Below are 27,582 nucleotides of genomic sequence, written 5' to 3'. Positions count from 1 at the left end.
CATGCACACACTACAGGCGCTCCCCCCCATTTTTACATGCTTTTTTCGCCCCCCCCAGGCTCCAAAGCCTTTATACAAGCCTGGGGAGGGTGAAAACAGCCTCCCCCGCCCCCCCGGATGCCCTCCGGAGGCTTCAGGGACCGACAGAGACTTCCCTGACGCCTTCGGAGCGCTCAAAACAACCCTCCAAGCAAACCAGAAGTCACTTTCGGTTTGCTCGGAAGGTCGTTTTAAGCGTTCCGAAGGGTTCAGGAGGCTTCCCTGAAACCTCTGGAGCAGTCAAAACAACCCTCCGAGCAAACCAGAAGTCTGTTCTCGAACTTCCGGTTTGCCCATAGGGCTGGTTTTTTGCGCTTCGGAGGCTTCACGGAAGCTCATGAAGCCTCTGGAGGGCCTCGGGGGGGGGGGCAGGGGAGGCTCTTTTCACCCTCCCAGGCTCCTATAAAGCCTCTGGAGCCTGGGGAGGGTGAAAATGGCTTTTAAAAAGGGTGAACTCAGTTGGCCAGCACGTGCATGCGCGCTGGCCAGCTGACAGGGCAGCGCCTCCCAGGCTCTGAGAAATGGCTCCGCGTGCCACCTATGGTGCTCTATAATATTTCATAGATATAACATTTGCTGTCACTAGAATAAGTTGGCATAATGGGAATGTTTGAATCATGTTTTGTATTGAACAGAATGGAGAATGTAAATTCTGTTAGGCATCCATAGAAATAAGGAGGAGCAAAACTGGAAGTAGGAATTGGGATCTATTTGGTATAGGATAAACAGAAGCAGGACTGTTGTAAAAGGTGAAATTGTTTAGAGTTAAAGAATTTAAATCACTGTTTCTTCCTTTTGCAGAATGTGGAAGTACAGTCTGTTTTGTAGTGAAATAGATAACTGGCCTCAACAGGACTAACTGTCATTGGGGATATTTTCATTTAATTCATATAGGAACTAATATTTTTCTTGTTCATGGGATTGTTTCCATCCCTATACAATTCTTACCTGCTTGCAAATCACTGTCAATAAACATAAGTACAGTACCGGGAAGAGGAAATAAGAAAGTGGTTAACTTTCACCACCTAATTTAACTCTGGTTAAGAGGAAATTAGCATTGAATAACAGAGTTGGAAGGGACCTTGGAGGTCTTCTAGTCTTCTAATTAGCATTGCATATACACTCGCATGTTTCAAAACATTCATCAGCTTAGCATCTTTCATGCATGAAATGCTTAGTTCTCATAGATTACTTTGTATAGTTATGACATTTGAGTTTGTTCCGGGAAGCATTGGATTAAGGTAGATGAGTAATACTATACATCAAAAGCCAAACATTACTAACGAAGGGAAATCTCCCATGTATCTAAGACTAAAACTGGAAGGTAGGAATAGTATCAATAAGAGATTTACATAAACATTAAGTTGGAATTCTAAAAGTCAATTTTTTCTTAATGTGTTTTTTTTATTTCAATATTTTTGTAGGAAAGCTATTAACTTTGCAAAATAGAGAATTAGATAAAATGGTCTGTGTACCATAGATATCAGAGCCAGTTTTCCAGTCAGGTCACAGCGCACTCTGCTAACTAGAAGAGCAACATTTTCTTCAATCGCAATTGCTTAAGAGAGTAACTTGTCTGTCAGAGGTTCATTTCCACACAGTGCCCTTGGCTAATCTATCATGTACACTCTGTCCTAGACATAAAACACATTAGATTAAGTTTTTTCTCCTGTTAATGACCCATTAGCTGAGAGAACAGATAGATACTTGGGAAGGTAATGAGTACTTCATTCCCTCTTAACATGTTACCAAAATGTAATTGAAATAATTCTTTTTAAGAGGTATACTAAAAATCATAACTACTTATTCGATTCAGGAATACCTTCACGTTTGTAGCTCATTGTTTCTTCAAATTATGGCAGCTAAGTATCAGTGCTTTTCTCAAATAAAAAACTGAAGATGTATCACTAGTAGTGTCTAGTGTACCTCAAAACAGGTGACCAAGAGCCAAGCTTTTGTATGCTGAATTCTTAAAGCTGTGGCGAAGCAGCAACTCTAAATAGTGGCAATTTTCTTTCCACTGCTCAGGAGAACCTTTGCGCAGCTTTCCATGTAATTGTTATCTCTCCTAATTCTAAAGATTTAAGAGTTTGTCATGGCAGTTTTACTTGTTTTCTTTACCTTACCATTATTCTACTTTGATCTGGCGGGCAAGGCACCATCCTAGAAAGTAGGAGACCATGAGTTGAAGTCCCTCAATGTTGTAATACAGGCATGTCCAAAGTGCGGCCCGGGGGCCAAATGTGGCCCTTTTTCAAATTTCAAGCGGCCCGCAGCCTCTTCTCCCCACTGGAGTTATTTGTTTAGTCTTTCATAAAATACCGTATTTTTCGAAGTATAAAGATGCATCTTTTTCCCCTCAAAAAAGAGGCTAAAAATCTGGGTGCATCTTATACACTAAATACAGCATTTTTTGCCTCCCAAAACTCTGCCCCCTTCACCAAAATGGCTGTGCATAGCCTTTAGGAGGTTTTCAGAGTGCTCCTGGGGGCTGTGGAGGGCATAAATGAGCAAAAAACGGGCCGTTTTTTGCTCAACTTTGCCCCCCCCCAAGCCCCCAGGAGCACTCTAGAAGCCTCTTAAAGGCTATTCATGCCCTTTAAAAAAAAGGCCCATTTTCGTGGGAGAATGCAAAAACTTTTTTTTTAATTTGCCTCTTCAAAATCTTGGTGCGTCTTATACTCTGAAAAATACGGTAGTTAATTCGCATTTAATGTTAAGGGTTCAAAGAATGTCAGGCTGAATGATCGGCCCCACACATTTTCACCTCACCAAATCTGGCCCTCCTCGCAAAAAGTTTGGACACCCCTGTTGTAATAGGTTTGCCATCTTGAGTTATTTGTAAAAATAATATAGGTGGAATGCAAACGAACAAACAAATAACTAAAGAGTTCCTTTGGACCAATTATCTCTTGATTTCCACTAGCATCATTATTGTGCACCAAACTACAGTTCCTTGTTGGTAATCCTGCACATACTGTATAATACTTTTTCCGGATTTTCTGAATTGCCACCTAGGAACTATATGGCAGATGCCCCTGGCAAGCCAAGTATCTGGTCTGTCTTCATTTCCTCGCCTCGGAGCTGGCCACATGCAATGTTGGTTTAGGCAGACATTCCTGAAATGGTGATGGGAAATAAATGTATCTGACACTCACCATCTATAATAGGATTAATATTGTCCTCAGACTATTAGGTCTCTAAGGTAAACATGGCATGATATGAAAGAGGATGAAAGATATTGAAAATAGATTATTAAAAAACTGAAGACAATGAGTAGAGCAGGTTAAAACAGCAATCAAAATAATGAATGAATGAATGAATGAATTATATAAAAGGAAGTGAGATAAAACCTTAAATGTCTGAATATTTGTGCTTGCAGATTTTTGCTATATTTTAAAATGTTAAATCAGATATTAGGCATGTTTTGAATTAGATAAATAATCTTAATTCCCATGTTAGGAATAAGAGACGTAGTCAACCTTCTCTTTCACCTGAGAGCTGGGATAAATGAGTTCCATTGAAACAAAATTATTGTGAACATATTGTTATTTTTTAAAAAAAAACCCTTCCTATTTAATAGGTAGCATAATTCAAGCTACAGTGTGATATTATTGGGACTGACATTTTGTTAGCTGGTGATTTGGGGAAGGAAGACTTGCAAACAGTGCAACATTACAATTTACAACTATTTGTTTAGTGACCATTCAAAATTGCAACGGCACTGAAAAAAGTGACTTACCGCTATTTTTCACACTTGCAACCATTGCAGCCAGTCCCCGGTCTTGTGATCAGAATTTGGCAACTGACATGACATTTGCCATATCCCAGGGTCATGTGATTACCTTTTGTAACTTTCTGACAATGGGGAGGCCAGATTCACTTAACAACTGTATTACTAACTTAGCAACTGCAGTGATTTACTTAACAGCTGTGGCGGGAAAAGTGATAGAATGGAGCAAAACTCACTGTCTTGCTTAGTGGCAGATATTTTGGGCTCAATTGTGGTCACAAGCTGAGGACTACCTGTATAGCAGAGGTATCAGAAAGAGAGGAGAAGGAGTAGTCATATAACTGCCACGCTGTCTTGAAACATTTAGTTCTGGCTCATAAACATAGCAGAGCAATCGCAGCCAAATTTCCAAAAATACGCACTAAAGGAAAGTAAAAATTGCTGTGGCTGAGATAGTAATAGCTGCAAGAACATCAGTGGCGTCAGTAATGGAAGCCTGGATATATCAGAAACAATAAGTGACCTTGAGGTAAAAGACAATTATCTTGATGGAAATTTGCAAGGCATATTTTGATGGAAACTTGCAATAGGCTGTTTCAAAGCAACAGTAATAATACCCTGATACTTAAAAGAGGATGTTAAAAACAAGATGCCTGCCAAGGGCCTGCCTACCCTCTGGACATTTTCCCCTCCTGAGCATGGATTTAAAAATGATAGCCAATTACCTTGACCTTCGTCCTATTTGTCAAGGACTATAAGAATTGCATATCTTAGCAGAGAAGACTAATTGCTGCTCAGGCATGTGAATTTTAAACCAGAACTTTGCTCTATAACATCAGGTCCTTCGTAACAGATTTAGATATCCTGTAAAATTGATGTTGAGGCAGTTTGTGGTTTCTGCTGTATTGGGAAATAGTTAAAATCCTTTTCATCTTTGGACAGGCTTTATTAGATTCCCTCTTTCATTCTGATAACCCTTGGCATCTCTTGTGATTGGCAATAGGGTCAGGGTACTAGGCTAACTTGTTTTTATATCATATTAAATCAATCACATTTTTAAAAAGAAAATTAGCACTGTGGTTGTAACATTTCTGAGTTTAAAATAAAGTAGAAAATTTCCTTCTCATTGCACACATTCTGCTATGCTAGTGAGATGTTTTACTGTGTTCTAAGCATCTGGGTTGCTTGTCATTCTCAGGAAGAGGCCTAAAATGCTGCAGTTCCTCTTTCTCCTCCATCATTCATCAGTACAAATGATTAGCTAGATCAGTGATGGTGAACCTTTTTTGGCTTGCGTGCCAAAAGCGTGGGGGGGGGCACAGGGGTATCATATGTAGGCGTGCCACACCCATAATGCAATGCGTGACCCCCAGCACACATGCGCGCATGACCAGCGCAACCCCCATTTTTTGCATGTTTTTTTCACCCTCCCCAGGCTCCAGAGGCTTTATAGGAGCCTGGGGAGGGCGAAAACAGCTTCCCCCCACCCCCCGGAGGCCCTCCGGAGGCTTCAGGAACTTCCCTGAAGCCTCCAGAGCGCAAAAAACCAGCCCCATGGGCAAACAGAAAGTTCAGGAACGGACTTCCAATTTGCTCGTAGGGCTAGTTTTAGCCTTCCGGAGCCTTCAGTGGCCTTCAGGAGGCTTTCCTGAAGGCTCTGGAGGGCAAAAAAACGACCCTACGAGCAAACCAGAAGTAAGGCTGGTTTTAGCCCTCCGGAGCCTTCAGGGGCCTTCAGGAGGTTTCCCTGAAGGCTCTGGAGGGCAAATAACGACCCTACGAGCAAACCGGAAGTAGGGCTGTTTTTAGTCCTCTGGAGCCTTCAGGGACCTTCAGGAGGCTTCCCTGAAGGCTCCGGAGGACGAAAAACAACCCTACGAGAAAACCGGAAGTGACTTCCAGTTTGTCCGTAGGGCCGTTTTTAGTCCTCCGGAGCCTTCAGCGACCTTCAGGAGGCCCTACAGAAAAACCAGAAGTGACTTCCGGTTTGCTTGTAGGTAGGATTGTTTTTTGCCCTCCAGAGCCTTCAGGGAAACTCCTGAAGCCTCTGGAGGGCCTGTGGGGAGCGGGGGAGGCTGTTTTCGGCCTCTCCAGGCTCCTATAAAACCTCTGGAGTCTGGGGAGGCTGAAAAATGGCCTCAAAAAAAGGCTGAAGTCAGCTGGCCAGCGCACGCATGCGCGCTGCCAGCTAACGGGACAACGCCTCGCATGCCCTGACAAATGGCTCCGTGTGCCACCTGTGACACGCATGCCATAGGTTTGCCATCCCGGATCTAGATTGTCTCTTTAGCTTCTCCTTCCCTAACCCAATGTTCAGCATTCTCTCTTTTAGTAAGGATGGGCCCCTTTCGGTTTGGCAGAGGAAAAATATAAATGATCTAATTTTTAAAGAATGGATTCTAATGACATATAGCTGAATGTTAAACAAAGCAATAATTTCACTAAAGCAGAGAATATATAAGGGTGAAGTAATGGTGAGGTAAACCTATCTAAGGTCAAGGTGACATTAGACAAGGTGCTTAAGCTAAGGTTGTACTAGGAACTATGTGGCTGACTGTGGTGACTCAGCTATCAGGAAAAGGAGGTGACATTTTTCGATAGGTGATATATGAAATTTCATTTATGATTCTGTAATTCTTAACAAAACATTAGATGCTACTTGAAGTTAAGGATGTAAACCTTAAATATCTTAGATATATACTGCAATAAGAAGTTAGTAGTCATTGGAGAAGATCCTGATGTTTGGAAAATTGAAGGAAAAGTACCCAACATGAAACAAGAAGGTAGACTATCATCACTAGTGACACAAGTCTAAGTGTACAGAAAGTTGGGAAAACAGTTATTCATAGACCAATCTTGTGAAATAATGTTTCTCGGTTCACAAACAGCCAGAAGCAACAGAATTATAATACTAGATAATAAGAGAAATAAGCTTTTAATTCAAGTACTGTAGTCATTACCAAGTCGTAAAGTGACAGAAGTTGATGTAATACTTATAGAAATATGGGAAACAAGAGAGGAAGAATCAGCAAAGGTTTTAATTAAATTATGCTAACAAAGGCAGAGAACAAATTAGCGAATACGTCACTCCATATAGCATTACCAAAGAATGGAGTCTTAAATATGCAAACTAATAGGAATATTTTTAATTGCATGTGCTGGCAAAGTAATGATTAAGGTTATTGAATACAGATTAAAGCAAAAGGGATGCCAGATACTCAACTTGAACTTAGAAAAGACTGAGAAGCAAGAGACATTATTATAAACTGGCTCCAGGGGAACAAAGGTGAGAAACAAGGCTCCCTGTTCTCTCTCTATTTACTCATCCTTGAATTGAGAGAGGCTGGAGTGGAAGACGATGGCATGATTCTAAAATTGAAGGAAGAAGTATTAATACGGGTAATCCTCAGAAAGTGACCATGTGCAGTTACGATAATGATGAAAAAGTAACTTTGCAACCAGTCCTCGCATTTACGACCTTTGCAGACTGTAAAGCAAAGGAAAGCTGAAATAAGATTGTAAGCCCAGTTGCAATTTCACTTAGCAACTGCTTTCCTTAATAACTGAGTTGCTGTCCTGATCGTGGTTGCTAAGCAAGGAATACTTGTAAACTGCACTATGCTGATTACCCTACTCTCGACAGCTGAAAGTGTGACATAGACAAGGAATTTGCACAGTAGCAATGTAGGGCTTGGAAAAAGATGCTGAGATATTGGGATGCGCCAATACCTACAAAGGTCAGAATCGTGTTCAGCACTAACAAAAAACAATTCTTTATAGATTGTTGTGAAAAATAATAGCAATAGCACTTAGATTTATATACCGCTTCACAGTGCTTTACAGCCCTCTCTAAGCGGTTTACAGAGTCAGCTTATTGCCCCCAGCAATCTAGGTCCTCATTGTACCCACCTCGGAAGGATGGAAGGCTGAGTCAACCTTGAGCCTGGTAAGAGTTGAACTGCCAAGTTGTAGGCAGCCAGTAGTCAGCAGAAGTAGCCTTCAGTAGTGCATTTTAACCACTGCACCACCACGTCTCTTAAATGGCATTTTTAAAATAACTCCTAACACTAGAAGACAACTAATTCTTTATAAAAGATTACACTCGTAGTTGTTTGTAGATGTTTATTAGAAGCAAGTAAGAAGTAATAAGAAAAAAACAAATGGTTATGGCATGCTTTTACGGTTGGGAAAACATGATACTACAGTATAAGGGTAGAAGGTTATCCATTGTTAAACAGTGATCTGAAAAACTCACCTCTGTAGCTGAACAAATATTTTGCCAACTGGAGCTACAGATTGTGCTCAGAAATTTAGACTGAACATGCTAGCTTATATCATTAATTGACCATATTTTCCCATTCTTATGTAAAAGGACCTAAACATTAATAATATATTGTATAACATGGCTATATAGATATATTTAGTTTGTTTAAAATACAAGAGAATTGGGGTTTTGAGAGAAAGAGTGAGATAAAAATATATTTGTGGTGCGTAATGCCAGACAATTTATGTGTTCTTCTTACGTAACGGTGGTGAGAATGGCTTCTTTGCCTGTGTGCAACATGTAATTTTATTGTCATTATGTAGCATAGAGTATAACATTTTTTATAAAAAAGATAGTCTCATAGGACACATTCAGGTTCCATTTCTGCTGTGTACTGAAAAGCATTAGAACGGAATCAGCTTCCTACGCCTATTGCTATTCACAGTTCCAGCCTAGCACATTTCACATTGTTCATTTGACCAACATTGAACATGGCCTTGTAAAGATGAAGAGAAACGTGTTCCAAAAGCAGGTAATGGTTTGAGTGCCAGCCCATTCAACTATGCTTTGGAGCCAAAGAGGGAAAAGGGAATTCAACAACAGTTGAGGCATGATTGTTTCTTAAAAGAGGGAAGGAGAATTTCAGTTTTCCAGTATTACATGGTGATTCACTGTTGGGGATTTAGGAAAAGCTTCTGATTGCTGTCTGGTGGTCTTCTGGTTGGTTTTCTGAATTTCTTTGGCCAAGAGATCTGTGAGGTCATCTCCAAATGAATTGATATAACAGGAGTCTAACTAGTCATTTAAATAATGTTAAACATTAGGCAGCTTCATTCCAAGTGCAAACAACATTTACTTAGTTTCCCAGCTCTTTATAGAACACATTTTCTATTGATTTATTTTAGGAAAGAGACATGTTTGTATCATTCCGTTCCATACTAAATGCTATTTATACTGTCACCAACATTTAGGCTTGTAATATTGCCTCTTCATACACTATGTATTCTATGCAGACACTTGGCATGTGTACCTGAAGAGGTTGATAGGTTTTTTTAATCTTCTGAGATGCCCTTTCGGTTTGTTCAAATTTCCTACACAGGATGTAAGACGTGATTTTCAGCAGAAGATAGTTTAACCTGTTTAATTATCAAAACATTTAGATTAAAGTAGCATAAATCTATACTGCCATCACATCAAACATTTGCAGATGGTACATGAATGAATAATTTTAAGCACTGGGCTTAGTGAGCATATATTAATTCACAGGTTCTCTGATGGAACAGGCAGGTTTACCATTAAACTCTGAATGGGTATATTGCCAGGACAAACTTTCAAAAATACAAATCGGATGTGATACGTGTTACATTAACCCACTTTATTCTGCATTAATTGCTGACATGTTTGAAATCTAAAAGTTGTGATTGATGTTTTCCAACCTTTTTTAAAATTTCTGTTTTATGCTTTTTTGAACTGATACATCCTCCAATGTACTTGCATTCTGAATCCATTTCATGTGTCTGGAAAGCAAGTTAATTTTTAATTTTAATTTTAATTTTATTAAATTTATAGACCGCCCCCTCTCCCCAAAGGGACTCGGGGCGGTGTACAGACCACAATAAAAACAATATACAAAAATTAAATATTTTTAGAAACCCATAAAAACAGATTAAATAGGCTGTACAGTATAGTTAAAAATTAAAACAACCTAAAAACCTACCCCTAAAAATTTAAAAAACAGGCTAGAGGGACACAAAACTACAGTTAGGCCAGGCCAGCTAAGTTGAACAGGTGGGTCTTGAGTTTCTTACGGAAGGAGCGGAGATCAGTAGTTATTCTAATATCGGGGGGGGAGGTCATTCCAGAGGGTCGTGCCCATCACAGAGAAGGCCCTGCTCCTGGGCGTCGCCCGCTGGCACTGCCTAGTGGACGGCACCCGGAGGAGTCCCTCTCTGTGAGAGCGAATCAGTCGCAGGGATGTATGGGGCAGGATGCGATCCCGCAATTGACTGAAAGCTTATAAGAAAAACCATATTATCACAAGTGATTTGAGGTGGTTGTATATATTGCCGGCTTCCACTGAATTCTGATCTAAATAGTTTTCTATATTTAAAGATGGCTGTTTTAGGCATCTGAACTATGGCTAATATATTCCCCTTTATTGTACAGTCTCTTTCTCTTTGACAAGAAACTGCTTTTCTGCATGTAGTCCATAAAATATTAAATGATTGTTGGGGGGGAAAAACCATGAAGACAGGCAAATTGTTAGTGTCTTCCAAGTATAATAACAGAGCACATTTTAAAAATACCCATATTTCTTAGAAACATAACCGTAGTTGTGTTTGAGAAATCTCTCCTATGCTTGATGGTAAGTTATGCGTAGTGCCTTTTAATTGACAGCTCACTTTACACGCCAATCTTCCATACTATTTATTTTCAGAGCAATATCTCTGCAGAAACTATACATTATGACTTACCCTATCAAGGAGTAAGCCAATTTGATGCATTTTCTTGTTTATTTTTTTTCAGGAGGAGCATGAAAAGAAAAGCAATGTTCACATGTCCCTTCAATGGTGACTGTAAAATTACCAAAGATAACCGGAGACACTGCCAAGCTTGCCGGCTGAAGCGTTGCGTTGACATAGGCATGATGAAAGAATGTGAGTAAATGTGCTCCCTTCTCTTCTTTACACAGGAGATTTGGGAAGAGTTAGTAATTTGGGCATCTTTCTTGAAAATATATAATGAAAATTCCAGATTCAGGTTTCCAGGCACTTGTTCACTCCATCTGTCTGCCTGTCTCTCTCTCTCTCTCTCATTTAATAGGCTGCTTCACACTCTCCTGCTAATGTAGGTAAACTATCCCCACCTATTTTCTTTATAGAGACTATTATGCAGTATCAAAAAAAATGACGAATACCAAATAAGCCAAGAGTCAACAATACGGCACCCGTGGGAAGCATCACACACTTGGCATCATTGGCATACAAAATTATGGCTATTACCTGAAATCTTATAAAATTTGGAGTAAAAAATTCCAAACACCATAGGATTTTAGGTGAGAACATCACCAATCTTGTAAGCTTGGTGCAATTTCATTATTATTATTTTTTCTAACATTGGAACATTTTTTCTAACATACCAGGAACTTCCTGCAGTATTTGTTGAGACCACCAATAGTCGCTGAGACACAGGTTGCATATTCTAGTCCTACAGGGAAATGTGTTTTTGTAGCAGTACTGATTTCAAAGCCAAAGGTGCCTGCTTAACTTTTTTAGCTTTGTGATTAAGAAAGTTTTAGCTCAGGAGAAAAAAAAAGTTTTGTTTAGTTTCATGATTATGATTAGCTGAGGAGAGAGAAAAATCAGTTTTATTCAGATAGAAGGGCTGTAATGAATCAATAGGCAGTTTAGAGTCCTGAAACACTTCTATTCATTTGTAGGACTTTCAGATACTTTGAGTGTGATGGCACAGGGGCAAGACAATATATTGTTGATCCTATTAGACTGCAGCAGAAAATGCAGTCTGGAGAAAGGAGGGCTGAGCCCAAGGCAGACTTCTTGTTCATGAGGTCTATGTAGATTTCCTAGTTTGGCTGACAAAGTCTTCAGGTTATGACTATGGTAAAAATAGTAATTATTTTTTTAAAAAACAACTATTGCGCTATCAAAGATTTTTGCTTTAATTATAACTTCTAAAACACAAATACTGTATATATTGTTCCAGTCCAATGTAACATTCTGTAAATCACTTCTAAATTACATTTGTATTTATTTCCTAAAATCTGCACCATTTACTTAGTGACAATGATTGTTACCATTGTTATTCTGGACAATCTTGAGAATATAAATTGAAAATTGACTCTTGGTGTGTGTGTGTGTGTGTGTGTGTGTGTGTGTAATCTCCACAAATTCACTTCAAATCAGTCCCTCTCTATCTTGTTTTGTCTCAGGTACAGATATAGATTTCTGGAGGGCAGAGAATTATTGGGCTCAAAATACAGAGTCTTGCTTCCTAAACTTTGAGCATTCTTTTTCAGAAAACTGGGACCACCAGGTGTGATCAACAAATTCTTGGACAGCATCATAGTTCTGTGGCAGCACAGGAAAAAAAGGCAGATACTGCTACCATACAGTAGTTCCATGGAATTCCTGTAGCTCAAGTCTGATAGCCTTGGAAGCAATACCTAGCTTTCCTGAATTTAGAAAGAATTAGACCTCAGAAGAAAAAATAGTGATCTGGGGAAATGACAAGTCAAGGGTATTTTACAAAAAGTTGGCAACAAATTATTAATTTTAACAGGTTAATATTCTAGAATATTAAGAGGAAGTAGTGGAACACTTTCATTTCACGGGGTTTGCGTCAGATGGCTCTGGAGGCTGCATAGGAGTTTTTGTGGGAGCAAATACAGGTCTTACCGGTATATTGTCTGTAATGTATTTAAGTTAGATCAATGAAGACTCCATATTTTTGAGGCCAAAGTGTAACATAAGACCTGGAGCTTTTACTGCAAATGGGAAATGTCATGGGAATGCATCTTAATAGAGACACCCAAACTGCTGCCACTGTATTAGAAGCATTCCACTTCATAGGAAATTCGTTTGTGAGTATATTATTCTTCATCTAGCAGTTAAGGCACCAGGCTAGAAACCAGGAGATTGTGAGTTCTAGTCCTGCCTTAGGTGTGAAAGCTGACTGGGTGACTTTTGGGCAGTCATGCTTTCCCTAGTCCATGACATTAGGTCAATCAATTCTTGTTGCAACCAATGGATCTGAAAAAGGTGGATTCTGCACTTGCAGGAAGATGCTAGGAAGGAAAAAGAATGAGATCAAAACTGCCATGTAATATTTTAGCTCTTAAAAACATTTGAAGGTGATGTAAGATATTACATACAGTTTGGTATGGTTCTATAATGTTCAAAGGCAGTGTATGGTGTAATGCCAGCGTGGAAGCAAAAATGATTTGCCAAGATAGAAAGGATATTACTGTGCATTGGTTAGCACAGCTTTTGCTTTGTACATTGGCTGAAGCTCCCAGGCAGTCTTTAGAAATAGCCTGACATAAAGCACGTTGCTCTGTCACAGGTAAGACTTAAATTCATATAGCTTCTTGCCCGGTTTGAGCAAGTGTTTTTCCGTTTATCTGTTCTTTACCAGCAACCTGGAAATCAAGGAACAACAATGGATTATGGAGCAAGTGTAAACTGTAAACCTATTACAGTATTTTAGGGGGAGAATACAATGTCTTCCGCCCACACATACCAGAAATAGAAAAAAAATGAAGAAAATAATCTTCATATTGCCCATATTATTTGATGCAGCCCTTCATCAAATATAGGTAGCATTCAGAGGTATCTACTGGTTCTTTGTTATTAGATTATAGTAATAAAAAATGGTTTGAGCACCATTAGTTTACTCATGGCCAAGACTCTAGATCAGGGCTTCCTATATGGTTTATCATCAAGCCTCCCTTTAGTGTAATTTCAATGTATACAGCTCTCCTAAAAATACAAACACCAAGATTAACATAAATGAACAATAAAAAGAATGCAATGAAATTTTGAGAAAGGTGGATTTATTGTGCCAATGTATAAGTAAAAGGTTCTTCACACCTCCCCTGGACTCTGTCTGTCACACCCTGAGAGAGGTAAAGGTCACAGTTTGGGAAACCCCTGTTCTAGATAATATCTGCCACCATTTTATGTGCATATTAAACAGCAAAACAGAAACAGTACACTGGGACATTCTTGGATAATGCAACAATGAGGACTTCCCTAATATAACAATGACATAAGAAGGAATAAAATTATTGCAACATATTGTTGCAAAATACCTGCCCAACCAGACAGTTCTGAAGAATGCCATAATCAGCAGAAGTGGCTAAAATATGGCTTTGCTACATCCAACTTATGGTCTTTTACCAAGAATGCTAAAGCATTTGAAGTCCCACATCTCACTGAACTTTTGACCAAAATATGTCCAGACAAAAGTATCCTCTGGCTTTTAGGGTTGCTAAATTTCTGGAATTTGTTGCAGAAGGTGGTACTTCCTTTCCCAAGTCCTTCTGTGATTTTTTTGGGGGGTTGTGGTGGTTTATGGTTTGCCACAAAGTTCCTTCTTCTCTTACTTGCTTTTTAACAACTATATGAAACATTGTAGCCAGAATTATCTGAATAATGTATTTGAATCATTGCCAAGATGTGGCTGTTAGTTGACTCTGCCTCTCACAGGCATTATGCATCTGCTTATTTTATTTATTAGATTTTTTATGCTGCCCTTGTCACTTTATAAATAATTCAAGAAAGGGGATGCACGTAATTCTTCCTCCTCCTATTTCCTCACAACAAATCAAGTGATTTCAACTGATAGAGAGGGACTGATCTAAAGCCACCAGGACTAGAACTCACGGTCTCCTTGTTCTAGGCAAGCACCTTATCCACTACACCAAACTGGCTTATTTCTTACAGTGATTCTTCTGTTACCTCAGACTGGTGCTATAAGGCTTCTTCTCTAACATGCATTGAAAAATATCCATTTTCTCAGTTGCTTTGTCTACTTTGGACAACTGAATGGAAATTATTTTAGCTGTAACTGCCCTTGGATTTTACTACTGACTGTTTTCTTTTTGGTGTTGTAATTTTTTTTAAATGTCCAGGCTATTAATGTGTTTTGGATTATTTAAATCCATTTTGGGATTAGTTTTGTCTCTAAAATATTTTTAATGATTAAAACATATGTTTATATACCATTGCCTTCTTCATATCATAGTATTGATCAAATCCCAAGCTTTTCATATAGGAACAGGAAAAATCCATATACAATCTCATGAAGAAGCTGTTTTTTTATCCAGATGTGTTAAAGGTGGACTAAAGCAGGACCTTAGTTTCAGGACTCACTACTTTGCAAAAGAGACAAGATTTTTTTAAAGCCTCATTTGTAGAAAGTAGGGGAAACCCTAGCTGGAATTTAGATTTCCTTTTCAAAAGCAAAAGTTTGGAAACTGTGTATGTGTACAAGTTCTCTCCTCTTTCTTTGTATGCCATGTTGCAAATTAGGTGATAAATGTTGCCAGGAGGGGAAGAGGAGGAGAGTCGTAGTAATGCACCAGTTGATACTAGGGTGTCTTTGTTTTTAAGAAGGAAAAGCATAAAATGACCTTAATTCTACTTGCCTCTGGAATTCCAGTTGTAATTCTACTTTCTCTTAAGCTTTGTATGAAGTGGTATATCGGATGTGTTAGAGGCAAGAATGGTTTGCAAGGATATAAATGTATGGAATTATATAGTGAATGGAGTTAGTTTAAACTTAACAGGGTTATGCATGAATGTATACACTCTTTTTTTCATTTATTTCTCATCAATGATGTCTTTCCTTCCTTGACATGTAGGCAAAACATTCAGCTTAATCTTAATCTCTTTGTCTTCACTGAATCTTTCTTCCCTTTGAAGAAATGGCTGAAACACTTTTCACTACTACTTGATTGCATATGACATAACAAGGTGCAAAAGAAGGGTATTGTCCATGGTCTTTGATAACAAAACACCTTCCTCGGTTTATATTGACAGACTATTCATGGGTTTCCCCCTTATGACTAAAGAACCTGTTTCCAAGAAATAAATTCATGGCATGAAGTAATCTGCTGACTTTGTGGGTGAGATATGAAAAAAAGACATTGTGGTTTTTGTTTGAAAGGTGTAGCAACACTCTCAGAAATGCATTTCTTGGTGGCTTGACTACAATATCATAGAAAAAAAATTCAGACAGTAATAACCCATCCTTGAGGGACTAAACTACTACTTTTGATCCAAAAAATTAAACCTGTGTCATGTTTCAAAAAGATGCAAAAGAAGTTAAAATAGTTAAGTGATACCTGTGGTGATTTATAAGCAAGTCAGTAGCAACAATTGTCATTTATCTGTTTAAAACAACCGTGCTACAGGTAATCCTCGACTTACAACGATTCATTTAGTGGCCTTTTGAAGTTACAACTTATGGTCATTTTTCATACTTAGTGACAGTGAAATTCAGCAGGTTCTGATATATTCTGGAGAACTGGTAGTGGAAATTTTGAGTAGTTCAGAGAATTGGCAAATACTACCTGGCTGGCCCCAGAGTGGGGAGGGAATGGAGATTTTGCAATATCCTTCCCCTGCCATGCCCACCAAGCCACGCACACAGAACTGGTAGTAAAAAAAAAATGAATTTCACCACTGCTTAGCGGCCATTTCAGCATCCCCATGGTTACATGATCAAAATGTCAATTGGTTCATATTTATGACGGTTGCAGTGTCCCGGCGTCAGGTGATTACCTTCTGCAACCTTCTGATGTGCAAAGTCAATCAGGAAGCCAGATTCACTTAACAACCTTGTTACTAATTTAATAACTGCAGTGATTCATTTAACAAGTGTGGCAAGAAAGGTTACAGAATGGGGCAAAACTCACCTAACAACTGTGTCGCTTAACAGCAAAAATATTGGGTTTAACTGTGGTTGTAAGTCAAGGACTATCTATATCTTCCATATTTTGCTCTCCCTGTGCTTCATTGTCTGTATGATCAGCCCAGCAAAATGGAGCAGATAAAGTATGGAGAACCATTTACTTGGAAAATTCCATAGACTCATATTTGGGGAAATATCTGTTGAGATGAAAAGCTAGAAGGCAACAGGCAGCAATGAAGTTTTCATCTAAAATCTTAAACTGTTTTTTTTTCCTATATGCCCCCTGGGCAAAACCTGTGCTCCTTTTAGTAAAAGTTGTTCCACTAACAGTATTGAATTTTTCCACTTTATGCATGTTTGTATCTGTGCTAAAAGTGAGTTTAAGTTCAAGTTCCATTGGCACTTCATACAAGCTTTAAGGCTGTCAGGGCTTAAAAGAATGTTGTATTTAAAGGCTATAGGAAATCAATGTGGCTGCACTGGGAAGCATGCTTGAAGACTAAATTCTGTTCAGCTACTCCCTGAATCCAGTATTTTCACGATGTTAATGTTAAATCTGTTTCCACAGAGAAACAATTGCCTGTTTGAGAAAGGAAGTTAGTTCCAATTACTTCCAAATCTACAGATCGGATTATTATTTTCCTGTAACAGTGTTTCCTCCCCACCACCACCACCACTCTTAATTACCTTGTGGTGATTATTAGACAGGCAGCATTTAAATGGAGTTGCTGATTTCGTGTTATAGAGATACTTTTGCATAACCAATTAAAGCCCCAGGAGTTTTGAGGACTTTGATTTTTCTACAGTATGAGCAAAGGGCACTTTCAGGGAAAGTGTATCCCCTATGAATTAGGGAGGCCCAGTGTCAGCATGGAGGCGGATGTTTTCTACAGTATGGTGGTCATGTAAAGTGTAGCAGTCAACTTGTAAATGATCCTTTTAGTGAAATAGTTACTTGATAAAGGAAACCTTAACAGACTGTAGCTAAAAATAGCCCTTCCATGCTGACCTCGGGTTAAATGAATGAGAACAGAATGTGCTTCGAAGACCTGTAGGCCAAATTACTAAAAAGGTTGGGATCTCTGTACAAGACTTCTACAGCACTAGCTGTTTTTCTTTTTCCTGGAAACAAGTGTTGTGATTCAGAAATAATACTAATAAAAAAGAATGGCCTTGCCACCTTTCCATCAGTTGGATGGTCCTGTAACTTTTGAGTTGCTTTTGCCAGCTGCTGTGTTTGTAGTACAGATAGTGCCCTACCTGTGACCATAATGAAGCCTGCCCGTTAAAATAGCATGTCCTAATGGCCATTAAGCCTTGCTTAACAAAATCCATCTCCTGCTCTCCCTGATGAGGTCATTAAGTGGAGCATGGGTGCCTCGATGTGAAAGAACCTGGGAGACATAGCGAAGACCCAGACCTGTCTGTCCTGGGTCTCCTAAAGCCTTACCCATCCCCAGATACACACCATGCTCCATTTTCCACGCCTCAGAGTGCCTACAACCCTTGGGGTTTCTTTTCTCTCCCCTTGCCCCCCGCCCCCCAAAATCAAGTCCCTGCAGGGCTTGGGCTTCCCCTACTCCCCCTGTATTACACGCTGATCTTTTGAAGATCTCTTAGGGATGTGGTGGCTCAGTGGCTAAGACGCTGAGCTTGTCGATCAGAAAGGTCGGCATTTCAGCGGTTCGAATCCCGAGTGCCACGTAACAGAGTGAGCTCCTGTTACTTGTCCCAGCTTCTGCCAACCTAGCATTTCGAAAGCACGTAAAAATGCAAGTAGAAAAATAGGAACCACCTTTGGTGGGAAGGTAACAGCGTTCCATGCACCTTTGGCGTTTAGTCATGCCAGTCACATGACCACGGAGACGTCTTTGGACAGCGCTGGATCTTCGGCTTTGAAATGGAGATGAGCACCACCCCCTAGAGTTGGGAACGACTAGCACGCATATGCGGGGAACAGTCACCTTTAGAGTTCTGGACCTCACGTTGGGTAAGGAGGCCAAGCCACATCATCCCTCACTGTGCCTGGGCTGTGGGAGCCACCTTGAAGAACCAGATGTTATTTCAGCATGGCCACAAAGAATTGTGGTTCCTTGGAAAATGGTGGATGTTTCTGGGATTGCGCTACATGGCCCAGCAACAAAGCGACTTGCTAAGCTTCCCTAACCCAAGGTTCAGAGATCTCCGAATGGAGACTGCAGGATGCCACAACCAGTTGCAAATGCAAGCCAGTTGCCCATTGCCTGAATTGCAATCAGGTGACTATGGGAGGAATTTGAACTGCCCACTGCTAGCCTCAGAAGTTACTCCTAGAAATTGGAGGCTCTTCTGAAGAAGAACCAATCATCTCATAACATAAGACAAGTGAAGTAGAAAGGTGACAAAATAGCAACAAATGTATATTCTGCAGAGCGTCTGAGACTTTATTTTTGTTGCAATAATTCTTGCGATAACCTTACCTTCTTATCATATATACAGTACCTGCACAGCTTTGCATGGCTGGAAACTCAATTTTTCTGAAGGTAGTATAAATTATTGTAGAACATTCAGTATGGTGATAACCATATGACTGTGACAAATCACATTCCCATGGCTGTTGATGATTACTGGACTTACCTGATTTAAATCAAGATTACTGTATCTTCACAAAATATGTAGTATTTTCTCCCTCCCCATTTCCCCAACAACTACCCTGAGGAGAGAGTTGGGCTGCAAGAGAGTAATTGGCCCACCCAGGGAGATTCTGTAGTAGAAGGTAGATTAGAAACTGGGTCTCCCCAATGCCAGTCCAGCACTTAAACTACTACAACCCACCAGTACTTGTTTAATTCCATACTTCTACTGGCTTTCAAGCTTATTTTATTAACCTCTTAAACTATTCACCAAGAGAAGAAACAGTTATGTTTTTTAGGATTCTGATATCTGTCTTAGAGCTGATTTAGCATAGTGGGTAAGGCACCAGAATGCAAACAAGAAGACTATGAATTCTAGTTTTGTGCCAGTCTCTCAATCTTAGCCATAGAAAGCAGTCAGCAGTCAAGGGGAAACCACTTCTGAAAATCTTGCTTTAAAAAACTGCAAGGATTAGTTGAGACAGTCACCAAGAATTAAAAACTGTCTGAAGGCTTAAAAAAGGAAAACCACCTGTCATTGCACGGTATTTCTTCAAATGTGACCAAAGGCAGTTTCCATTAATGCTTCTGTACAGAGTAGTTAAGAATAAGGTCTAAGTGCATTGTTTTGCTCTTTGTGTGTTTCATGATGGGAAGATCTATTCCATTTTTTTCCATATACCAGAAGGTCCCACTAAAAGCAGGGAGTTTAACAAGTAGGGGGTTTAACTCTGTGGTGCCACTAGTGCTATGGAGTTTTAAAAGTTGGGCCTCTGCTACCTTGTCCACTGTTAAGCCAAAAAAGTCACTTCATTCACCAAGTAGAATGTTGCATTGTATAAGAGTGAAATCACATTCAGGTTATTTCTTCTGCCCCCTGGAATGAGGGGGAGTTGACCAGAGCTGCTTCTGGTCTATTCAGCACATTTATGTGAATTACCAAAGGAGTCCCAGGAATGGAGGATGTAGGAAGCCTGTGTCCCCTGCTCTGCTCAGTGAGCAAGCCATCCGTTTGGGGGGAGAGGGGGAACAAGCTGGCCATACTTCTTAGCCAAGCTGCCCAAGTGCCATTCCTTCAACTGGTGGATTGCTCACTGTTGCTTTGCCTAGAAAGGGAAACACTGCTGATTCCTGCATTTTGCTGGCACTTTGTGCAGTGTCCTACTTCAACAACTGTATGCTACATCCCTGGGATTACCATTTGTGGGACTCTGCACACTTGTAAGATTCAGCTGCCACCCAGACCCGAGTCACTTCCCAGCACTTAGCATTTAGATCCGGAGAAAGGGAAAACAAAGCTCAAAAATATGAAGCTTTGTCCTGATTCTTCTAATTCTGTAGTGATTGGTGGATGTTTTCCAACAGTTGTGGAGTTGGGGGGCAGCACAGCCAATGTTAAACCAATAGTTTTATTTAACATGCTCTAGAGGTATTTAATCAGGACAGTATCATTCAGCAGTGAGTAGGAACGGAGACTGGGGGATTTGTAACGGGGACAATGCATTCACACCACTGTGGTGTTTCTGCTGACTCAAGAACAGGTGGGGACTCTTTTCACTCAGCAGTGGGGAACGGCCCTTAGACAGGATATTACAATAAGAGAGGAGGCATCTAAAAAAAAACAATAGTTTCATGGGACTTTAGAATAGATTAAGAATAAGTACTGAGCAGTAATGTCTCCTTTGATTTCAACTTCTCGATCAGGACAAATTATAAAATTACAACTTTGCTGCATTGATATACTCCACTATAAGAATATATAGGTATCCTTGACTTACAACCACAATTAAGCCCAAGGTTTCTGTTGCTAAACAGGACAGTTGTTAAGAATGTTTTGCCTCCGTTTTATGGCCTTTCTTGCCACAGTTGTTAAGTGAATTCCTGAGTTGTTAAGTAATATAGCTATCAAATAAATCCGACTTCCCCATTGACTTTGCTTTTCAGAAGGGCGCAAAAGGTGATCACATGACCCTGGGATTGTGCAACTGTCATAAGTAGATGCCAGTTTCCAAGCATCCAAATTTTGATCATGTGACCGTGGGGATCCTTGCAATAGTCATAGGTGTAAAAACAGGTCATGAACCACTTTTTCAAAGTTGTAACTTCAAATGATCACTAAACAAATGGTTGTAAGTCAAGGACTACTTGTTAATACATACGTTCAGTATTTAGGAATGTATATGCAAAGTATTTCTCAAAACTTTTATTTAAAAAGTTTATTTAAATTTATTTTATTTAAAAATGGATAAATATAGCATAAATAATGTAATAAGAATGGGTTTTTTTTTCAAACTAATCTGTGCTTATTTTTGTTGTACAAATGTAGAGATGTTTATGTTGCAAAGTTCTGATATCTCCCAATCTACTCCAAGCTGTTCAGTTTCTTATCTTTTACGCTCTTTTAAACACATGATAAGTGAACAGAAACTGCAGGCAAACAACAAATTATGGTGGCAGGCAAGAAAAGAATAGTCTGAAGGCCATTTGAAAGAAGATTTATTTTTCTGCAGTGTCATCCAAAATATTGGTAAAGTTTCCATTTACTCTCAGCAAGATTTACTACCCCTGTGTAACTTCTACGTATTGTAACATGATCTAATGAAGGCCTCATGTCATGCACCATGTCAATCCTTGTGCATTTAGATCGTGATTAATCCATAAGGCGGCAGGAAATTATTGTAGCGATTTAAGAAAGAGCATCATACAACGAGCACCAGGAGAATCATTTTAGCCACAGGATGCCTGATTAGATGAGAGAGAAAGAATGGGCCACCTGCTTGCTTCCTATAACTACTGAGACCCTTTCTATAACCCTAGAAATCATGCTGTTCAAAATCAGCGGCAAGCCACTTGAGAAATAGGTGCAGTAGTTTGACATAAACAATTGGTTTGATAATTTGCTTACTTTTAGCAAACCATATTGATATCATGGATTCCTGCTCTTGAAAAAAAACACTTCTCTTTGTGGCTGATGAATGGGAACAAAAAATTCTGGCATGGTTCTGATAGTGGCCCTGTCACACAGACATCTTTAGACGTGGGAAATTGTTGGAAATTGCCCATGAGTGCAAATACTTGTTGCCTTATAAAGCATGGGAAACTAGTACCCTCATTGCATTGGAAAAGCCGCACAGAGCTTCTGAATTCTGGCTGCTCTCCCCCCACCCAGATTTCTTATCTCTTGCTGCAAATTCCCTAAAATGCTACTGGTTCCAGTAAAATACTTTAGTGGGCCTCTTATTTTTGCAGGAAGTAGGAAAAATATATCCCTATTTTTCTTAGAAGAAGCCTGCTGTTCTCTTCCTTGCAACTTTGCAACCTACATAAGGTTTACATCAAGCTGCTGGCAGTGTTCTGAACTGGGAAGTCATCAGATTCTGCTTAAATGATGGTGAAATCATTCTTGAATGAAATCTCGTAAGAACCTTCCCACAAAAATTGCAACATCAAGAAGCACTTACTTGGTAAATATTTATTTGCATTTGTGAAGGCTGCCTGGCCAAAACAGACTTGGGACAATGGAACCTGCACATTTTAAAATATGAGGAGGATCTGTTTATATCAGTAGTATCATCCAGGAAAGGGAAGGCATTAATCATTTATAAGAAACCCAGATACAGATGAAGAATTTAATCCTTTCCTCTTTCTATTCAAGAAACTCCTTCACCAGAAGGTAATACAGTATTCATATCAAGAAGTCCTCACTGAGCACATGGCTAAATTTCTCTTCTACCTCTGCTGTAAGCAAAACCCTGATCAGTTCCTTCATATTATTAATATCAGTTTTAATGTCATATATAGTTTTGGCCATAATATTGCTCTCCAAATGATGTTAATGCATTGGGTTTAAATTTATATGAAATTGGGTCCTTAGATCAGGTGAGTATTAGATCCCACCATTCCCATTTTCATGGTTAACATAGGATAAGAACACCAGTGAATCCAGAGGGCATTCACTCCTGCAACCATATTGGAAAGAGCCTAGTTGAGTATGTTTCTATGCAGTTACTACATGTTCTTTCTTTCCAATAAGTTACAGAATAATTCTGACTGACTTTATTATTTACTAAATTCAGAACACAGACCTCATTGCCTAGATGTTAGCTTGGGAAAATGAATGCCCCATGCGTGCACGCCCCCCTCCCCGCTTCCCCACCTCCGCCGCACATGTGTGTGACCCCCCCATGCTCCCCCACACACATGTGTGCAACACCCCCCCCCCCGTGCCCTGTTGTGGGCCTAGCAGGCCTTCCTGAAGCTTCCTGGGGCCAAAAACAAGTTTGAAATAATGTTTGACAGTTTAGGTTTCACCTGTGAAACTCTGTCATGACCTAATCTTGCTTAGCTTCAGAGTCCAGACAAATTCCGACACTTGCTTAAACTTTCCTGTATAAATTAGTGTGAACGTGTCCCAAAGGTGCTTTTTCAGGAGGCAACTGGACTTTTTCGCTTTTTCTTTGAAGACATTTTTCTGCTCATCCAAGAAGCTTCTTCAACTCTGACTGCTAAGTACCTTTCGGACAACCATGACCTGGATGACTGAGAATCTCCATAGACTTTTAGTGTGAACACGCGTTCATCATTTGTTGCTTTTGTTTTTAAGCCTATTATAGTACCGTAACTGCGTAGTATATTAACAGATAAAAGTCAGTGGTTTATATCTTCAGAATATTTTGTTAAATTTTAGCTACTCTTTTACTGTCATAAAATTCTAGTGCTCACAATAAGTATTCATAAAAATACTGTAAAGAGAATGTGATGCATTCATAGGGAACAAATCCTGTCCAGTGCATGAGAAAATATCTCTGCTCCCTTTGCCTGTCATTGTGCAAATGTATTCTCTAGAAAGTTCTCAGAATTTTTACCTGATACATTAATCATTCCACAAAATCATTATAGAAGAATTGTACGATGTAGCTTCCTTTCTTGAAAATCACGCAATGATTGCATGAGAGTTCAGTCAGAAAAATTGCACACCCAGCAGGCCACATGCCATGTCTGAATGTTTCCTTAAGACTCGGGTTGTATTCTGTTGGAAGAGATAGTGAGGAAATGCAAAGGCCTTGTGGCGCTGAGGAAGCATCACCAATACGCTTCTAGCTACTTTTGCAATGTTTTCTGGCAGACAGCCAGGAATAGTCATCATATCTGAAGAGAGCAGCAACTGCCTAACAAGCTACGGGTATCATAAAAGCCAACCTCAGAGTTAGAAGATGGGGACCTTCTAAGCCAGGTGCCTAACTGTAATAGTATCTTCATTAATCTGAAAGTATTTGTATTTCAATCTTTCTCAACACAGCACTGCATGGGCAATGGCAGTGATTCATTTCCTACACTTGGTATTGGCACACAAGCTGTTGCAATGTCCAGCATTGTCCACAATATTCATCTATTTTTACAAATTTTAAAATGTGACTTTTTCCGAGGAAATAACATCACCGCTCCCTAAAAGTAAAGGAGTGTGTGTGTGTGTGTGTGTGTGTGTGTGTGTGTGTTATGTACAAAAAGAATTTGGAATTTTCATCAAAGGTATAAAAATGTTTTTTTTAAAGTCCTATTTCTCTGATAAAATGTGCTCCATTGGCCAACTATGTCTGGGAAGATATGCTTTGGGATTATTTCAGATAGACTTAAAAATGTTAGTTTATTCCTATAAATCAGAGTTGTCAAACTCCTGACCCGCAGGCTAGATGCGTCACGCCCACCTCTCTTTTAGCAAGGAGGGGGGGAGTCCCGATATGTCACGCGATGACGATGTGTGTTTGACACCCCCGCTATAGATGTTGAGAGAAAGCTGAAGTGTTCGTTATAGTTATTGGAGCCTTGGGACTAGCTCAGGAGGAGTTAGCTTCATTTAAACTTCATATATTTGACCAAAGGTCTTAGGGATACAACAATAAATGCTAGCTGATGAGCAATTTAATTTTGGTCTTTCATGGATCAATCGATTTGATTTTGCAGAATGCTCAATATAAGTTCTTCTGTAAGGATCCTCATAAGGTACATGTTGCTTCATTCTTTGGTAAGGGCAGGGTGGTCTGAATTCCCCAAGAAGAATAAAAAATAAAAATATGGAACTATAAATTGGTCCACATCACTCCTCCAGCTGAATCAAAATACCAAACCCCCCCCCTTTTTTTTAGTTTGATACGAGTAGGAATATTGCAGCAAGGGACAAAGGTTTGCTAATTTATTTTACCTCTTAGCCTTAATCGATCATAATAGATGTTCAAGCAAATCTACTATCCAACCTTAAAACAATCCAAACCCCTGGATAATAAGCCCAATTGGGCTTTTGAGCGCATGCGCTAAAATAAGCCCTCCCCTGAAAATAAACCCTTCCCGAAAATATTGCAACACAGCAGCAGCCATGAGGTGACCACGCTCACCGCCTCCTGCACCTCAAAAAAATAATAAGACCTCTCTGAAAATAAGGCCAAGCGCTTGTTTCAGGGGTCAAAAGAAAATAAGTCCCTGTCTTATTTTAAGGGAAAGACTGTATGTCACATACTCCATCATTTGATTTAATATTTCCTCTGCCTGTCTCTGCAATCTTCTGTTATTTTTCCTGATACAAGTCTGCTTGTTTCTCTTCTAGCTAGCTCAGTAACTGGGCTTGTGCAGCCCTGCACATGTGTAGCTTTATGTTTAGTGCTTCTACATTTTTAAGAAAAACATAATTTACCATTTTATATTTTAAGCCTTTTTTTAAAGATTACAGATCTATGGAAACTCCCAAGGTCGAAGACTTTTCTCAGCTGCCCCAGGGATGCAGTGGCATAAACTTTGGTTTCACATCTCATTAAGTCATGAGGTTATTTGTTTATCTTTGACATAGTGTAGTAGATTGGCTGGATTCACACAACAAATTAAACCTGTAATTTAAGTACGATTTGTGACTAGTTTATCCAAACTATTTTGGATTTTAAAAAATATGCTTTAGTGTAAAGTTTGAATCCCTCCAAAAGTAGCATAGTTTTAGCAGAGAAACAAAAGAAATTATTTTGCCCAATTTAGAACTCCAATTGAAGCAGGAGAATCCGTGATACAGATATTCTTCCAGAATACATGTCCCAAAAGCATTAATTCCAATGATCTTTTTTTTTTTACTTTGCATTCTTTCCATTCTGATTCTAGCTTCAAATTTTTTTACAGATCTGGATTTCCTACTTTCCAGTCAACAGAACTGATTCTTAGGAAGTTCAGTAGTTGAGTAACACTCTAAATATAAATGTGTCTACTGGAACTGCTTTTACTTTTCAGCAGTTAAGAGAGTCCTCTTTCTTTCTTTCTTTCTTTCTTTCTTTCTTTCTTTCTTTCTTTCTTTCTTTCTTTCTTTCTTTCTTTCTTTCTTTCTTTCATGTTAAAAGCAATTTTGGTGCTTATACCAATGTCTTAGTTGATTGATTTTGAAGGTAAATCTTTTTTAAAAATGCTTGTATAGTAATATCATTCCATCCCGAGGGTGGTGGGGGAATGTTGGTATTCAGGCCACCTCGTAGTCTGGAAAGACACAGTTAGACACTACCCTAATCTGTAGATCACTTTCAAGAATGTACACAGTTGTGCAACGTTTGTATTGGAAAAACACTAGTGTCTAACTAACTCTTGGCCGACGTAGCTGCAGGCTGCAGAATGCTTGCATCACCCAGTTATGCCACAGCAACAAATGATCTGGCTTCTATTTTTTCTTGCCAGACCTCTCATTCCAAACTCCACCTTAACCATAAAATGTTCTTTCCGTCTAGGGTCTGGGGAAAAAAAACTCAAAGCAACAGCCATTGGTCATAAGATGAATGTTTCCCTTGTGATTTGCTAATGTTTGGGTGTTTTCTTTAAAGGTTACCAGTATAAATGAAACGTTATCAGCTAGGATTTCTTTTTCCAGGGTGTTAGTAATTTGTAACTGTTTTTTTTTTAAGAAAAGGTTTCCAAAATAACTTTTTTACAAGGGATGGTAGTGCAAAAACAAGGGGGGGGGGAATCCCGTAGTGCGTATTTGATATACTGGTAGTCCCTGACTTATGACCTTGAGCCCAAAATTTATGTTGCTAAGCGAGACATTTGTTAAGTGAGCTTTGCCCCGTTTTACAACCTTTCTTGCCACCTGTGTGAATCGCTGCAGTTGTTCAGTTAGTTTAGTAACACAGTTGTTAAGTGAATCTGGCTTCCCCATTGACTTTGCTTGTCAGAAGGTCGCAAAAGGTGATCACATGACCCTAGGACACTGTGGCCATTATAAATGTGAACCAGTTGCCAGGCAGCTGAATTTTGATCATGTGACCATGGGGATACTGCAATGGTCGTAAGTGTGAAAAATGGTCATAAGTCACTTTTTTCAGTGCCTTTGTAACTTTGAACGTCACTAAATGAAACATGGTAAGTCAAGGGCTATCTGTATAAAGCTTTTCTGTTCTGCTTGTATTTTATTGTTTGCAGTATTGAATAGTTGTGAAAGCAACAACATAAACATTATGGTAGTAACCTCTGAACAGACT

General features: G+C 39.4%; 1 protein-coding gene across 9 annotated transcripts in view; it reads left to right on the top strand.

The window, feature by feature from the left end:
- VDR (vitamin D receptor) overlaps positions 1–27,582 on the top strand; it is a 96,284-nt gene that overhangs the window by 45,248 nt on the left and 23,454 nt on the right. For all 9 annotated transcript variants that reach the window (XM_081937646.1, XM_081937653.1, XM_081937648.1 and 6 more), the window contains one exon: positions 10,563–10,693. In XM_081937646.1, coding sequence (XP_081793772.1) covers positions 10,563–10,693 — 131 coding nt within the window. The remainder of the gene's footprint in view (positions 1–10,562; positions 10,694–27,582) is intronic.

This window comes from Natrix helvetica (genome assembly GCF_964273705.1).
Source record: "Natrix helvetica genome assembly, chromosome: 1".
Taxonomy (NCBI): domain Eukaryota; kingdom Metazoa; phylum Chordata; class Lepidosauria; order Squamata; family Natricidae; genus Natrix; species Natrix helvetica.
The sequence above is the reverse complement of the archived record's forward strand: the minus strand, read 5'-3'. Positions and strand labels throughout refer to the sequence as shown.